The sequence below is a fragment of the Cervus canadensis genome, chromosome 5 (genome assembly GCF_019320065.1).
Source record: "Cervus canadensis isolate Bull #8, Minnesota chromosome 5, ASM1932006v1, whole genome shotgun sequence".
NCBI lineage: Eukaryota > Metazoa > Chordata > Mammalia > Artiodactyla > Cervidae > Cervus > Cervus canadensis.
Genome location: NC_057390.1, coordinates 93,451,175 through 93,466,173, shown reverse-complemented (window position 1 = coordinate 93,466,173; position 14,999 = coordinate 93,451,175). Strand labels below are relative to the sequence as shown.

The following is a 14,999-nucleotide window of genomic DNA, read 5'->3' as shown; positions in this document are numbered from 1 at the left end:
TCTTCCTCTGGCAAAACAACAATTGGTGAAGATTATTTCTTAAGAAAGAAACAATCATTTAAAGTGTCTGGAGATACAAATTAACTTATTTACAAAACAGAAATGGAGTCACAGATGTACGCAAAGGGCAGGGGGATGAATTCCCTGGGATAAATTCGGAGATTGGGATTAACATACACACATGGCAAGAATACTGGAGTGGGTTGCCATGCCCTCCTCCAACCCAGGGATCTTTCCAACCCAGGGATTGAACTCACGTCTCTTATGCCTCCTGCATTGGCAGGCAGGTTCTTTACAACTATCGCCACCTGGGAAGCCCCATATATAAGACATAACTAACAAGGACCTACAGCATGGCACAAGGAACTCTACTCAGTACTCTGAAATAATTTACATGAGAAAAGAATCTAAAAAAGAGTGGACAGAGGTGTAGGTATAACTGGTTCACTCTGCTGTACACTGCAAACTACTAACAGTGACACCGTTAATCAATTATACTCCAGTAAAAAAAATAGTGTCTAGAAATTGTTCTAAGGCATACAGTAAATGCAGAAACATCTAAGAAAAATCTACAAAATTTCTGCAAGTATGAGTCTAGTATTTGAGCAACTATGCACTGCCTTATCAGCTGTGATATATATTATCACATATTATGTATATACATACACACACACATGCATATTTGCATTTTGCCTGAGGCCAAGGTGCAAACACAGATGCCACCAGATGACACCGTGTTTGATATCATCACAGATGAGGGGTTGTGCCAGATACAGGAGTCCGGCTCCTCCTTGCCTGAAACACCTACTGAGACCAATTCTCTTGACGCAAATGTGGCTGAACAGTGAGCAGCCATCACCTCCATTTCCTGAGTTATCATTAAGTGCCTGGTATTGTGCCTTTTTTCTTTTTTAAAAAAATATTTGAGTTCACGGGGTCTTAGGTGCAGCACACAGGATCTTTCACTGTGGCATGTGAACTCTTAGTTGCGTATGAGATCTAGTTCCCTGACCAGGGATTGAAGCCAGGCCCCCTGTATGGGAGCTTGAGTCTTAGCCACTGGACCACCAGGGAAGTCCCTGGCCTTATGCTTTCTCATCAGAGGATTAGGAAAGCTCGGAAGCAGGATCAAAGCCCGTCTTTGATTAAGGGAAGGTGTCTGAGAACAGTGCTCAGGGCGGGTAGCCCTTGAATAACACCAAGGAGAGTGCTTGGAGAGTGGTCAGTGTTGAGCCTTGTCAGAGAGTTTCTGGGCATATCTGTCAGCAGTCCTCCTGATTTCAGCAACTCTGTGAAGCTTTTCTTGCCTTGGGCAACTATATTAATCCACTTAGGCCACCATAACAGAATGCCATACACTAGATGACTTCAACCACAGAAATCTGAAATGTCAAGTTCTGGAAGTTGAAGGCCAAGGTGTCAGCAGGTTTAGTCTTGCGAGGCCTCCCCTTGGCTTGCAGACAGCTGCTCTCTTCCTGTTTCTCCTGGGCATGCGCACTTTTACCTCTCTGGGTCCTAATCTTCTCTTCTTATAAGGATACCAGTCAGATTGGATTAGGGCCCACCTTATTGACCTCATTTTAACTAACTTGTTTAATGGTCTTAGGCTTCCCTGGTGGCTCAGTTGGTGAAGAATCTGCCTGCAGTGCGGGAGACCTGGGTTTGACCCCTGGGTTGGGAAGATCCCTTGGAGGAGGAAACAGCAACCCACTCCAGTATTCTTGCCCGGAGAATCCCATGAGGTCACAAAGAGTCAGACACAACTGAGCAACTTTTCACTTTCACTTCACTAGATTTCTGGCACAGGTCTCCTAAAACCCTTGGAATTTCCTGAGAGGCATATCTTCTGCTCTTCACAACAAGCCCCTTCCCACATACCTGGGTTTATGCTGATGAGGTTAAGAGGGGAGGGGCAAGAGCTTCAGGGTGGGGACTGCTCATCAGAAACACCAGGCAGAGGATTAGAGGGTTAGAACTTTCTGCAACTCCCACCCCCACCCCTTAACCTGTGGAGAGGGCAGAGGGGCTGTAGACCAAGTGTCAATTACTAGTGGCCGATGATTTAATCAACTGTGCCTATGTAACGATGCCTGCATAAAACCTTCTAAACAACAGAGTTTGGGGGGGGACTTCTGGGTTAGTGGACAAAGGGAGGTGCTGGGAGGTTGGTGTGCCTGGAAAGGGCATGGGAAGTTCTGGGTTACCCCCGCCCCACCTCCAAATCCATACCTTGCCCTGTGCGTCCCTTCCGTTTGGCTGTTCTCCGGTGGTATCCTCTGTAATAAACCAGTCACAGCAAAGAAAGTGCTTTCCTTCATTCAGTAAGTTGTTCTAATGAACTACCAAACCCGAGGAGGGGGTTGTGAGACCCCTCGAATTGTAATCAGCTGGGCAGGGTAGCGTGGGCACCCCTTTGATGCCTGAAGTGGGGGCAGTTTTGTGGGACTGTGCCCTTGATCCGTGGGAATCTGCACTCACTGAATAATTAGTGTCAGAACTGACCTAACTGTCAGACACCTAGTTGGAGCCAAAGACTTGGAGAAATGGTGTGAAAAGTGATATGTATTTGGTGTCAGGAAAAATGAAAAGGCTCACTCCCCTCACCAGTTCTGTGTAATGCAAGTTTTACCTGGGTGTACTCCTCTGGGCAGGCATGGCCAGGAAGATGGGGGCTCCGGTTTCTCCCTGGGAGGGGCAGACAGCCACCCTATTTCCCCTTCCCTCTCCCCCATGTTGCAGGATGTCCATTGCCCATAGGCGGAGCAGAGGGCGTCCCCATACCAGCCCACAGAGGGTACAAGTCCCACTCCAGGTGTGGCAGGTTAAGAACACCTGTACCCTGATGGCTCTCACCTCAGCTAGCTCCTAGGATGGAGGTTCCACACCGGCAGGGGCGAGCTGAGAAGAGCAGGGACTGCTACCCCGGGGCCCACTTGTAGAGCGGTGTCACTCCACCAGCAGAGTAGGTCTGCCCAGTCTGGGCGCGGTAGCGCATGGCTTCCGCACTGGGGAAAGGCAGTCTGTAAGGACAGGGTGCTCCACAGCTCTGCCCGAGGCAGCTGACTTTATTTGGATCAGAGCTTTGAAAACTCCTTGTCTAAAGGCGTTGTTAAAACCAATGGAGATCTTGGTGCAGAGGGGTTAAGAGAAGGCTGGCAGCCCTGTGATGCAGTCGGGTTTGTTTGCTTTTAAAAAAAATGTTTATTTTTATTTACCTGGCCATGCCAGGTCCTAGTGCAGCACACGGGATCTTTGGTCTTAATTTCAGGATGTGAGTTCTTCAGTTGTGGCATGCAAACTCTTTAGTTGAGGCATGTGGGGTCTAGTTCCCTGACTAGGGATTGAACCTTGGGTCTCCTGCATTGGGAGCTTAGAGTTTTAGCCACTGGACCACCAGGGGAGCCCCTCGTTTTTACAGGGTTCTTAGCAGCATTACCTCTGGTGCCACTTTTTCCTCCAAGGAATGTAATTCTGCTGTATGTAGTTTGGGTAGAAACTACCCCCACCTTTAGAGATGGACTTAATTGGTTTAATTCTGTAATGTATTCTTTTGTGATTGGTATTGGGGGGCATTTGCCTGGCTTATGGATGAGGTCACCCTGCTTCATTTGAAATTGATTGACATATTTCCAGTGTCACCATGAGCCTAACGTAAGGGTCCCCCTCTTCATGCTGGGCCAAACTCATCACAGTCTCCCCAAGTCACCAAAAGGCTTCATGACCAGCAGGACATGCTTCTAGATCTGACAGTTCATTGGAAGGCTAGGTGGTGTGGCAGCAGGAAGAGAGGAGGAGAACACTAAGACTGATGCAGTGACCTCATCACATGCCCTGAACGCACTGTCACCACAGGCTTACGGAGGGCGCCACCTGCCGAGACACAGCCCTGCCGTCTGACAACCTACCTGCAGAGACCCAGGACGACGGAGGAACTGCCTGCTCTCAGGCAGCGTCGTGCACGCGCCGTGGATCGTCTGCAGACTCCAGGCAGCTCTAGATCCTGATGTAAGTCGCAGTAACCTGGATCCAGAAGGCTCCAAGCCACGGCCGGGGGCAGCGGGGCTCCTCCCCACTGGACTATATCGATGAAGCCTTTCTCCTCCTGCTCCCCAAAGAGAAACCAGGCGGCGAGTCACCCTGGACACCATGCATGGGCGCTGATTTACTTCTTTATTAGACTCGAGTGCTTTAGTACAGAACGGTACAGAGATGATACACGTTTGTGCTTCAATACTTTCAAACACTGAGATTCTGATAATTTCAAGGTAAACAAGTTTCAAGACAGACTAGCTTTTTTTAAAATATCCTTTTGATAAATTATTTTTTATATAAATAACAGAGAAAGGAAAACCAACGTGTTGGACAAACAAGGTCCTGAAGCATGAGCATCGTTTGGTCAAGGGCAGGGGACAAAACAAGCAGTTTTAACAGGAAGAAACCAAGGCATGGCCTTACAGTCTGTCCTAAGGAAATAAGATCTCGTAAGGAAGCGGGGCAGGGAGACAGACCTGCAAACTAATCTGAGTGCAAAGGGGGAAGATTTCAAAGCCTTGAGAAGAGAACGCCACGATGCATCTAACGGGGCGGGCGGAGGATATATTCTGAAAGGGAAGAGGGGGTGGCGAAGAACTAGCACACACACACGTTTGCAACGACGATGCCACAAGACAGTAATATACACACACGGTCTGGGGAGGGGTTCAAGGGCATGGGGGGGTGGGTGCGGGACATTTTTTGTGACTTCCACTGTCGTTATAGTTCACAGCAGCAGCAGAACAGAGTGTGCTCCCTTCCGGAGAATGAGCCGCTGAGTCCTGAGGACGAGGAAACATCCTTCCTGCATTGGCCTCTTTGATTTCTGCATCAACAGCTAAGATTTATACAGCTACGTCTTTATACAGAGAGTAAAATGATTGTTTTCTTCTTACAAGCATGACGACATATGACCCCACACTACACAAAATAAAGTATTAGGGAGTATCTTAAACAGAGAATGATCTGGGGTGGGATTGGGGTCTGTGTAAACCCAGCAGGCTACTCTTCGTGTAGTTTGAAGCCTCAGGGGCGCAGACAGGAAAGGGACCTCTGAACCAGGAGCCTGCTGGACCCTCCCAGTCCTAGTCCGTTGCTGAGCCGTGAGCTCGATCCAGGCTGACCTCGCTGAGAAAGAGGAGCTCTGGCGGTGGTGTGGGGGGTGATGCCTGGGGAAGGATGGGGTCTGAAGGACCAGGTCTAACTGGAGACGCAGGTCCCCAGTGGAAGCCTGCTCCTCTCTCATCCAGGCACGGTGATAGGCCGCAGACAGGACCAGAGCGCTGTGGCCGTGGCCAGGGAGGGCGCTGAGACAGGGCACCCAGCCCGACTTCCCGTGGCCAACCCCCAGCCCCCACCCCCAGCCCCGGGGGATGGGGGGAGTGAGCCCCTTGGGGAGAGAGAGCAGAGGTCGGTTCCAGCGCAAACCTCTCGAGAGTCACCTGAGCTTCACTTCCAAGCTCATGTGAGTGAGAGCTGGCACGGAGGGGGAGGAGCTGGAGTGAGAAGAGACACCCTCAGTCTGACACACTCCAAGAACGGACAGCTCAGACTCCCAACACGAACAGGAGCGACCCCAAACGGGTTCTTCAAAAACGTCTACCTTCCCATACGCAAGCAAATGTACACACGTCACGCTGGGCTATGTACAAGGTCATAAAATCATGACTAATGGGGAGGAGGTGTCCATCCACCCTAAACAGTTCCAGGAACCCGGGGGCAGCACGGCCCTCACCCCAAACGTCTCCTCCAGGATACACATAGAAGGGACTCTTTAAAAAAAAAAAAATCAAAAAACAATGCATTCTTTTGTTTCAAACAAGAAAAAGAGGGCATCACCAAACACGAGAACGCAGCGGCGACAGTGTCGGCCGGGCGTGCAGAGCCAGGGGAGGCGATGGAGGGAGGAGGGGGTCAGCGAAGGGACCGAGGCGGTCGGGGCTGCGAGCACTTCGGGGAGAGGGTTCATTTTTGTTTGGAGGGGTGGCTTATTTTTTAACTGCTTATTTCTTCATCTGTTTTATTCAGTTTCTTCAGCGTGTCCAGAAGTTTCTGTGGGGTGAGAATGTGTGTGGATCCTGGGGAGGCAGAAAAGACCTGTGAGCTAGCCGCCTCTGGTTTCAAACACTTTTCCCCTCCCCTGCCCGTGTCCATTCCCACAGCTGCAGCCGCCCCCTCCCCTCCCCTGGCCTCGGTCGAGTGGACACAGAGAGGGGGGTGGGGGCTGGGGTTTGGGGCCACGTCACAACTGGCCCGGGAGACACTTGGGGGCCGTGGGTGAACAGAACCTCCTCTGGCTCGGGCAGGGTCCCCCGGGCTGTACCGAGGAAGGAGCTCTCTCTCCATCCAGGCTCAATGCCATCTGCCAGGGGACAGGGCAGCCATCCTTCTAATTCTCTCCTGAATTCAAGGTGAAGCCAGGGAGAGAAGTGCCAAACCACATGGCGGGGGGGAGGGGGGTGAACGGGGCAGGGGTTCGCAGGGGGGCTGTGTGTGGAAAGAGAGGTCCAGGTCGGGAGGAAGTGGATGGACAGAGCACCCAGGGGAAGCCACTGTGCTCTGGGAGCCAGCTGGCTGGGGCTTCGTGGTGGGAGGGACCTCAGGTGTGAAAGGGGGAGGGCCGGGGTACCTGAGGCCTTACCTTGCAGAGACCCGCACATTGTAAGAGGTTAGAAATGCTTGCAAAAATTTAAGCTAATGGAATTAGATATAATTTTACTGCAAAAATAAAAAAATAAAAATAAATGAAGTCCTTTTTTGTAAAGAGAGATCTGATAAGTGCAGTAAAAAAAGATGCATGGATCGTGTGGTTTGGACATGGACTTACTCAAAAAAGAACAGAAGTGACTGGTGTGTGAGCATGAGGCCTGCACGCATGCAGCAGAAGGCTTCAAAGAAAGAGATCCCGGTGGGAGAGAACTGAACAAAAGAGACCCGTCCTTGAAAATGTGCCTCCCTGGAGATGCGGGCAAGGGCGCAGGCCTTCCTGGGAAGAGGGGACCAGAAACCACAGGAGGCCAGATTTCCACCCTGAGGGCGGGCAGAAGAAGGCTTTGGCGGGCTCCTTGGGAGTGATTCCAAATAGCAGGGTCCTTACGCCTTTGACCGCTACTTGCGCAGCTGATCCCTGATGGCTGGCACTGCAGATCTGGAGCCTTCCCAGTCAGCGCAGACCAGGGGGACACCGGAGAAGCCATCTCTGGTGTGAGAGGCTTCTCTGCAGCTCAAGTCCCAACCACTGCTCTGAGTGAGGAACCAGTCCCTCCCTGGCTGCTTCCCCGAGGGGCCGAGCGGGATGTCCCGAGCGAGCGTGCAGCCTGTGCCAGCCCCGTGCCCAAAGCTGACTCTTTCTGCAGACTCAAGGCTCCTTTGGCAAAGGCGACACCAGTTTCAGCAGGGGTTCCCCTCTGCCCTGAAGACACTCATTTCTGTGACCTTATGAATCTTCCTGCTATTCCTAAAGGTCAAAGGCTGCTCCCCAGATGAGGAAACAGGAATAAATGTTACCAAATTCTGACCAGGACCACTGGCAGAATGAAAGCCTCCAAGTCTCAGCTGCATGCAGTTTAGGTGTCTACAGCTGAGAGATGGCTGCTGGGAACTCTGGGCTGGGATTAGCTTGGGGGCTTCTGAGGCTATGCACATGCCAGAAAAACCTTCCTTAATGTCCTCCCCCATAGCCATCCGCTGGATTCCAGGGAACAAGAGGGCAGGCTTGATGTAGAGGGGAATCGAAAGGCCTCTGATCAGATGTCTAGACCATCGTGCTTCCCAACCTTGCTTCCATGCAGATTCAGGACTGGGGGGAGGCCAAAAAGAGGTGAAGGAATTCATTCTTTAGAACTGGATATTATCTGATCGTCTGGTGCTCCCAATCTTTCATTGAAAGCAGAAAACATCCAGGACCAAGTGAAAGTGTTAGTCATTCTGTCATGTCCTACTCTTTGCGACCCCATGGACTGTAGCCCTCCAGGCTCCTCTGTCCATGGGATTCTCTAGGCAAGAATACTGGAGTGGGCTGCCATTCCCGTCTCCAAAGGGATTTTCTTGACTCAGGGATCAAACCCGGGTCTCCTGCATTAGCAGGCAGGGTCTTTACCATCTGAGCCAGAACCAAGAGTATAAGAAAACCAGTGAGGCCTCTAGGGCTCCTCGCGCAGGCATGCTCCTGGTCCCTTTAAGGTCCCTAACTACCCGGTCCATTTAAAGGATTCAGACCAGCTGGTGTTAATCTGAAATCACCTGAGACCCAATTCCTGCCACGCAATTAGCGATATCACTTTAATACCCTGGTCAAACTTCTCAGCACCACAAACACTGCAAACATTCTCACTTGAACCCAAAGGTGGCTGACCATGCAGGCCTCTAGAACCGCTCTGAGGTTCCCCCCTCATTCTATATAACTGCAAATCTGAAATGTGAACGGTGATCTTCAAAACAAAGTCATCCAAAGACTGTCAAAGCTTGTGGCCAGACACAGTGAGCTCTGCCAGGACAAAATGCTTCCTCCTCACTGACAGCATCTGAAAACCAGAAGAATTCTGACAGACCAGCTGATCCAGCTGGTTCTGGAATTGCCTGAATCAATCCTGCAGACTCAGACTATTGAGGGCGGTGTCAGAGAATAGTAGGTTTAAACTGCACATTTAAGAGCAGCCCAGGTGAGTGAGATGATCTGCCAGGTGTGGGAAGACAGTGGCCTTGCCCACTGGCATCCTACAGATGGGAAAAAGATGCTCATGGTGGTGGGGCATGTTGGTGGCACAGCCAGGCCTATAAGCCATGCCTCTGCTTTCGATTCTGGGGGCCCTGTGGCCTCCTGCCCCAGGAGGGGATGTGGAAGGGAATGCTGAAACAGCAGCTGGGAACTGAGTCAGCTCTGAATTCAGATTCAAATCTGAGTCCCACTGAAAAAGTGGAACTTATCTGACGCTGATCTAAAATAAAGCAAAGTATTCAACATAAAAACAAAACAAAAAAACTTCTTCCTCCTCTAAGTGCTGTGTAATAGGTCTAAGTTGGCCTTGCAGCCCCTTTCATTAGCCTCTGACCGTCTTCTGGACATTCGCTAATAGTCAGTCCTTTTAACATAAACCGTCCACAGCACAGAGGTGCAGAGCTGATCAAAATACTTCATTTCTTAGTTGGGAGGAATGATGGATTGATTAGTGGAGACTGAGCCGAGACTTGGTGGCATCTGTACACTTAGTTATCCACGCCTGCCCCCTTCGGCCAGGGCCAGGGAGAGCAGGCCTCAGCTCCAGGACAGAAAGCGGTCAGGAGAGGGAGGGGCCAGGAGGAGGAGGGAGGGGCCAAGAGGAGGAGGGGCCAGGAGGAGAGGCCAGGGGGAGAGGGAGAGGCCAGAAGGAGAGGCCAGGAGTGGGAGGGGCCAGGAGGAGAGGGAGGAGCCAGGAGGAGGAGGGGCCAGGAGGAGAGGGAAGGGCCAGGAGGAGAGGGAGGGGCCAGGAGGAGAGGGAGGGGCCAGGGGGAGAGGGAAGGGCCAGGAGGAGAGGGAAGGGCCAGAAGGAGGAGGGGCCAGGAGGAGAGGGGCCAGGAGCAGGAGGAGCCAGGAGGAGGAGGGGCCAGGAGGAGAGGGAAGGGCCAGAAGGAGGAGGGGCCAGGAGGAGAGGGGCCAGGAGCAGGAGGAGCCAGGAGGAGGAGGGGCCAGGAGGAGAGGGAAGGGCCAGGAGGAGAAGGGGCCAGAAGGAGGAGGGGCCAGGAGGAGAGGGAGGGGCCAGAGGAGGTGGGGCCAGAAGGAGAGGGAGGAGCCAGGAGGGTGGAGCACAACACTGGCATCCACACACAGTGCCCACGAGGACACTCGTTCACTGCCGAGCGGGGAAAACCCATCTCTAAAAGCTAAGTTTCTGCTCACACTGATGTGTCGGAGACCACCCTGCCTCTCCAACACCCTGTACTCTTTTAGGCTTTAGTCACCTGGACAATTACCTCAGAAGTGGGCAGGTTGGACATTCATCTGCTTTTTAACTTCCCTGGGATGAGGACTCCGTGCCTTGCTTTTTCTTAACTGAACTCTAAAACACAACGCTGTCCAACAAAGCATCTCGGAAGGCAAGAACATACAGTCTGTAGTGCTCTCTCTGCTCTAATGGCGGCCAAGACACTCTCTGCTGATGGAACGTAAAACAGAGAAAGCAAAGGAGAGGTGTCTCCGATTGCAAGGAATCCCAGGACGAATCCTAGCGGGAGCCCTTGGGGTCTGGGTTTGCGATTCTTTCTGACTCTGCAAGGGGTCTGCCAGGGCTTCTGCCATGTTCTTTGCTGCTGCTGCTGCTAAGTTGCTTCAGTCGTGTCCGACTCTGTGCGACCCCATAGATGGAAGCCCACCAGGCTCCCCCATCCCTGGGATTCTCCAGGCAAGAACACTGGAGTGGGTTGCCATTTCCTTCTCCAATGCATGAAAGTGAAAAGTGAAAGTGAAGTCGCTCAGTCGTGTCCGACTCTTAGGGACCCTGTGGACTGCAGCCTACCAGGCTCCTCCATCCATGGGATTTTCCAGGCAAGAGTACTAGAGTGGGGTGCCACTGCCTTCTCCGCATGTGCGTTGAGGAGTCTCGAAATACAGCAAATGCTATCCACCTACCTGCCATCTGCATGAGAACCATTTCTCTCTGATTACCATCCTATCAAGGTGCTTCTTAAGGGTGACTTTTTTAAACACTTGCTTTTATTCATCACCCACTGGCCTCGCTTTCTAGGCAAAGGCAGCCTGGGCAGGATGGCAGTTAGCCAAGGGCCATGGCCAGCCTCACTGTCCTGGCTCACAGGCCCTTGCTGCTCCTCACCTCCCTACTTCCCCGGAGCAGCTATCTCTCGGCCAAGGCAGAGAAAGAGGAGATGAACAACCCTGCCTCCAGGGCCAACCTTTAGAGCAGGTCCTTCATATATGGAGTTCATTCTTTTTAAAATAAACAAGCACACTTCTGACATTACCCAGCCAGGGTTCTGATGTCCATTCCCCAGAGAATGGAGGGAGGGCTTGCCAGAGAATGGGGCAGGGCTGCCTGGTTTGAGCCTCCAACTGAATGATGGCATCACAGACGGTCAGCCCAAAGGGCTCTGCGATCCAGCCTCCCTGTGTTCTGTGTGCTGTAGCCCAGTGGAAACAACCTCCCCCACTCACACAGGTGCTTGTGGCCAAGCTGGGGCTAGAGCCCTGGTCTGTCTGCTACTCACTCACAGGTAGCTCACAGGGCCACATCTCAGCCTGGGGGTGGGGTTGGGGAAGGGGACATTTCCAGAGTCCATGGTTAATGGAATAGAGTGCATACACACAAGATGTGGCCTCATCACAGAGTGTGTAGTGAAGCTAGAAACGACTCATGCTGCAGTGAGGTCTTTGGGGCCAGTCTGCTGTCTGAACAGGTCGGGGAGGTTCCCAGCATGATGGAAGAGTGGAAAAGAGAGAGCAAGGAACTCTTGCTCTCTCAAGGGCAAGAATAAAACCTGGATAACCTACCAAACCCACAACAGGTTCCCAGGTAACTGAGATAAAGGCATGACCTCGTGGGAGAGGAGACGCTCTTCAAAACAGCTCACAGTTTTGAGAACAGATTTCTACCCAAAGGCTCTCAATCTGACTAGGAGACTCCAGCTGGAGAGAGGGGTATGCTTCTCAACTCTTGGAAGGATCCACAGGAGAATTAAAAGTAATTACTGAAAGAGCAAATGACTAATAAGTGCTGCTTTCCTTAGACGAACAGGAGACACCAGATCTTTCCACTGGTGGCTGGAGTTCACCACGAACCAGGTGGCTTACGACCCCATCACCCCTTAGAAATTGTTCCTTGGGATAAGTGCCTGTCCTGGGCAAAATGTGTTGACACATTTAACTACCAAGGACTGGGGGTCTATTCTGATGCCCTGTGCCAAGCCTTCCTCATCATCAGGAATTCACTCCACGGCCAGCAGGCTTAGGTGCCCTGCCTGCAGCACCCCTCCGCGTCCAGCCCCCTCTGGAGGGCTGTGCATAGCGGCTGTGATCATTTAAAGCTCAGGGGGCTGCAGCTGTCTCAGCAGCAGGTGACCTGTGGCATGAGCGAGCTGGCAAGCCAGAGCCCAGCGGAGCTCGGGCAGGGTTGGTGAAGGGCAGCGTCAGGACACATTTTCAATCGGTGTGAAGAACTGCAAGCATTTTCTCGTTAAAAGAAAATCAAATAAATAATAAACTGAAAAGGGAAAAAAATAAAAAGAAAAGAAAGAGTGACGGAATAAATCAAAGAAAACCCTTCAGAGTGGAAGAGTTTCTTTTCTGTAATAAGCTGCTTTTACTTTGTTTCTTTGGCTCTCACTCCATTGTTGGAGCCTGATCCTCAAAAGATACCCTAGAGGACTCCCGGAAGTCGGGGTGTCTCAGGTCCATGAGAAATTTGGTGGGAGTGAGAATATGAGTAGAACCTGCGGGAGAACAGAGGCCGGCTGACTGCTTGAACACAGTACGTTACAGGAGCATGCCAACTTAGGCCTACGTTTATGCAGCCAATGAGGTGCGAGAGGGTGAGCCGCATGCGCACACGCGAGGTGCACACGCGGCGCACGCGCACACGGGCCGCGAGGACGGCGGGCGGGCATGCATGCACAGAGCGGGCGGGGCCGCATAGCGGGCGTCGGCGATCTGCACCAGGCCTCTCTACCCATCTGCACGGGCGACCGTGTTTCCCCGGGTCTCCACCTCCCGACAGGGACCCTCAGGTCAGGCCAGCGTGGAAGAGGGGGTTACAACGAAGCCTGGCTGGGACGGCGTCGGCCCAGGAGAGCTGTGTTTGAGCAGAGAGAATTAGCCAACACGCTCATGCAACACGTATGCAAGCCAAGAACACAGAGAGCACCACCACGGGGGGCCTATGTAACCAAAAAAGGAGAAAACCCAGGAGAAATAGTGGCCAGAGAGGGTTCTGGGAATAGGGAGGGGCGGGGGTGGAGATGTGCGATCTCCCCGCTGAATGGTGGGATCTGGAAGTTGTGAAGACAGTGCCAGGTCCATCTTGATATATCTAGGAAGGACCACGTGGACTGGTTCCCCCCAAAGTGGAGGCATAAAAGTGACACCTCTTACTGAGCAAAGGGGCAAGGGCAGGGCCCAGCCAGGAGAGGAGGTGCTGGTCACCTCTGGTCAGTCAAGGTCAAGAGGCACCCTGGGCAGAGGCAACTCCAGTTTGTTAAGGCACAAGAAAGAAGAAGGCATCTGGAGAAAGCAAAGATTTTTCTCAACGTTTCCTCTTCTGGGTGGAGAAACTGGGGAGGCTCCTATAGACATGAAAAGGAGGAAAATCTCCTGCTGCCTTAAGTCAGAGCTTAGGAGCTGCTTCCTTTCTTCTGGAAAACCAGCAGGGATATGATAGACCCTGAAGTGGTAGGAACTGGCTGGGGCAGCCCTCAGCAGAGCTCAGAAGCCAGGCTGATACGTTTTGAGCAGTATGTTTGCACGCCTGGTCTGTGTATCTCTAACTGACAGGTACAAGGGCCAGTGCTCATTGACCTGTTCACTGAGCATCTTCCGGATGTGAGGCTCCTCGAGGCCAGGAAACTGACGTGCCCCTCCACCCCAGGCCCAGTTTGGGCTGTAAGTGGGTGCCCTTAACCCAGTTTTGGTGGGTGAGGAAATCGCAGCGTGGAGAGGGTGGCACTTTTGAGGGGACCCGAGCGGCAGTGACAGAGCAGGAACGCTGAGTCTGTCGGGGCCTGGGACCAGGCACTTCCCACACATGGGGCTGCCGCTCGTCAGGAAGCACAGAGCAGAGCTGAGGAAGGGCCCCCTTCACCCCTCCTTGGCTGCCGTCCACGGATGTGTCTAGAGGCCAAGTGTTGGGGGGGAGCGGAGAACTGGAGATAGGATGAAACACCAAAGCGTGGAATGGAGTCACAGTGCACTGAAGCAGCCCTTCCCTCTAGAAAACACGCCCCACTCACCTATGAGCACTTCCCACTTGCCGTTGGCTTGGGTCACCTCGTAAGCACAGCGCATCTCGTTCAGGCTCACGCCCCCCAGAATGAAGATAATAAGGCGTGGACCACTGCGGTACTCCCCAGGGGCCTTGTTCTTATGCCAGTGCCCATAGCGGGCGCTGGGAGGGGAGGGAGGGAGGGGGAGGGGGAGAGAAGGATGTTAATCATGTGTATCTGCATATACAGCATTTATACTTCACTATTCCATGACGTAATTCCCCTAGTGGCTCAGATTCCAGTAAAGAATCGGCCTGCAATGCAGGAGACCCGGGTTTGATCCCTGGGTTGGGAAGATCCTCTGGAGAAGGGCATGGCAACCCACTCCAGTATTCTTGCATGGAGAATTCCATGGACAAAGGAGCCTGGCAGGCTACAGTCCACGGGGTCGCAAAGAGTTGGACGCGACTGAGCAACTAATGCTTTCATTCCATGACATAGGACTCATTCTATACACCAGTGACTAAAAACAGAGCAGATGCTTAGCAACTGCTGTCTGAACTGGACTGCAGTGCAAAATTATCAAGTGCTTTGGCTGCTGGGAGAAGAATCATCACGAGCACCTGTAGTGTGACCCTGTCATTCTCTTAGAAACACGCAGGCAACAGACAGGTTCAGGCTGGCTTTAAAGCCAGACGCTCAGCAGCTCCACCCACTGGATGATGGTCCTGGTGTCTCTCCCGAGTTGTAGAGCTCTGGGACACTCTTCTGGAAGGAGCAGTGGCCACAGAGTCCCGGGCCTGTCTGCAGGTGGCACATTGATTCACCAGGTAGATGTACACGCAGGCCTCACGGGGCCACCCCAGCACTGAGGAGCTAACCTGAGTGAGATCCCAAGAGCTTGTGGCTTAACCGAAGTGGTGGGTCGAGGAGAGTGCAGGGAGGAGGGTCTGCCTTGCACCGTGTGGAGGTGCTGTGGGGACAGGCACAGGGAAGGGCCATCTTGCACCACCCGGGTGTCACCGGGGAAGGCTTCCTGGAGGAGGTGGTGCCGAGCTGCCTCC

The 14,999-nt window shown here is 52.6% G+C and overlaps 1 protein-coding gene across 2 annotated transcripts in view; it reads right to left on the bottom strand.

Annotated features, from left to right (window-relative positions):
* Window positions 1-4,151: 4,151 nt before the first annotated feature.
* The window catches only part of STXBP1 (syntaxin binding protein 1), a 67,814-nt gene continuing 56,966 nt past the window's right edge, over window positions 4,152-14,999 (bottom strand). Inside the window, exons 18-19 of one of the 2 annotated variants that reach the window (XM_043469626.1) lie at window positions 13,963-14,117; window positions 4,152-6,110 (exon numbers count right to left, since the gene is read on the bottom strand). In XM_043469626.1, the coding sequence (XP_043325561.1) occupies window positions 6,028-6,110; window positions 13,963-14,117 (238 nt within the window). In that variant the 3' untranslated portion in view covers window positions 4,152-6,027. Of the gene's footprint in view, window positions 6,111-12,323; window positions 12,451-13,962; window positions 14,118-14,999 lie in introns of those variants that run through there. The other variant, XM_043469625.1, reaches the window with a different exon arrangement.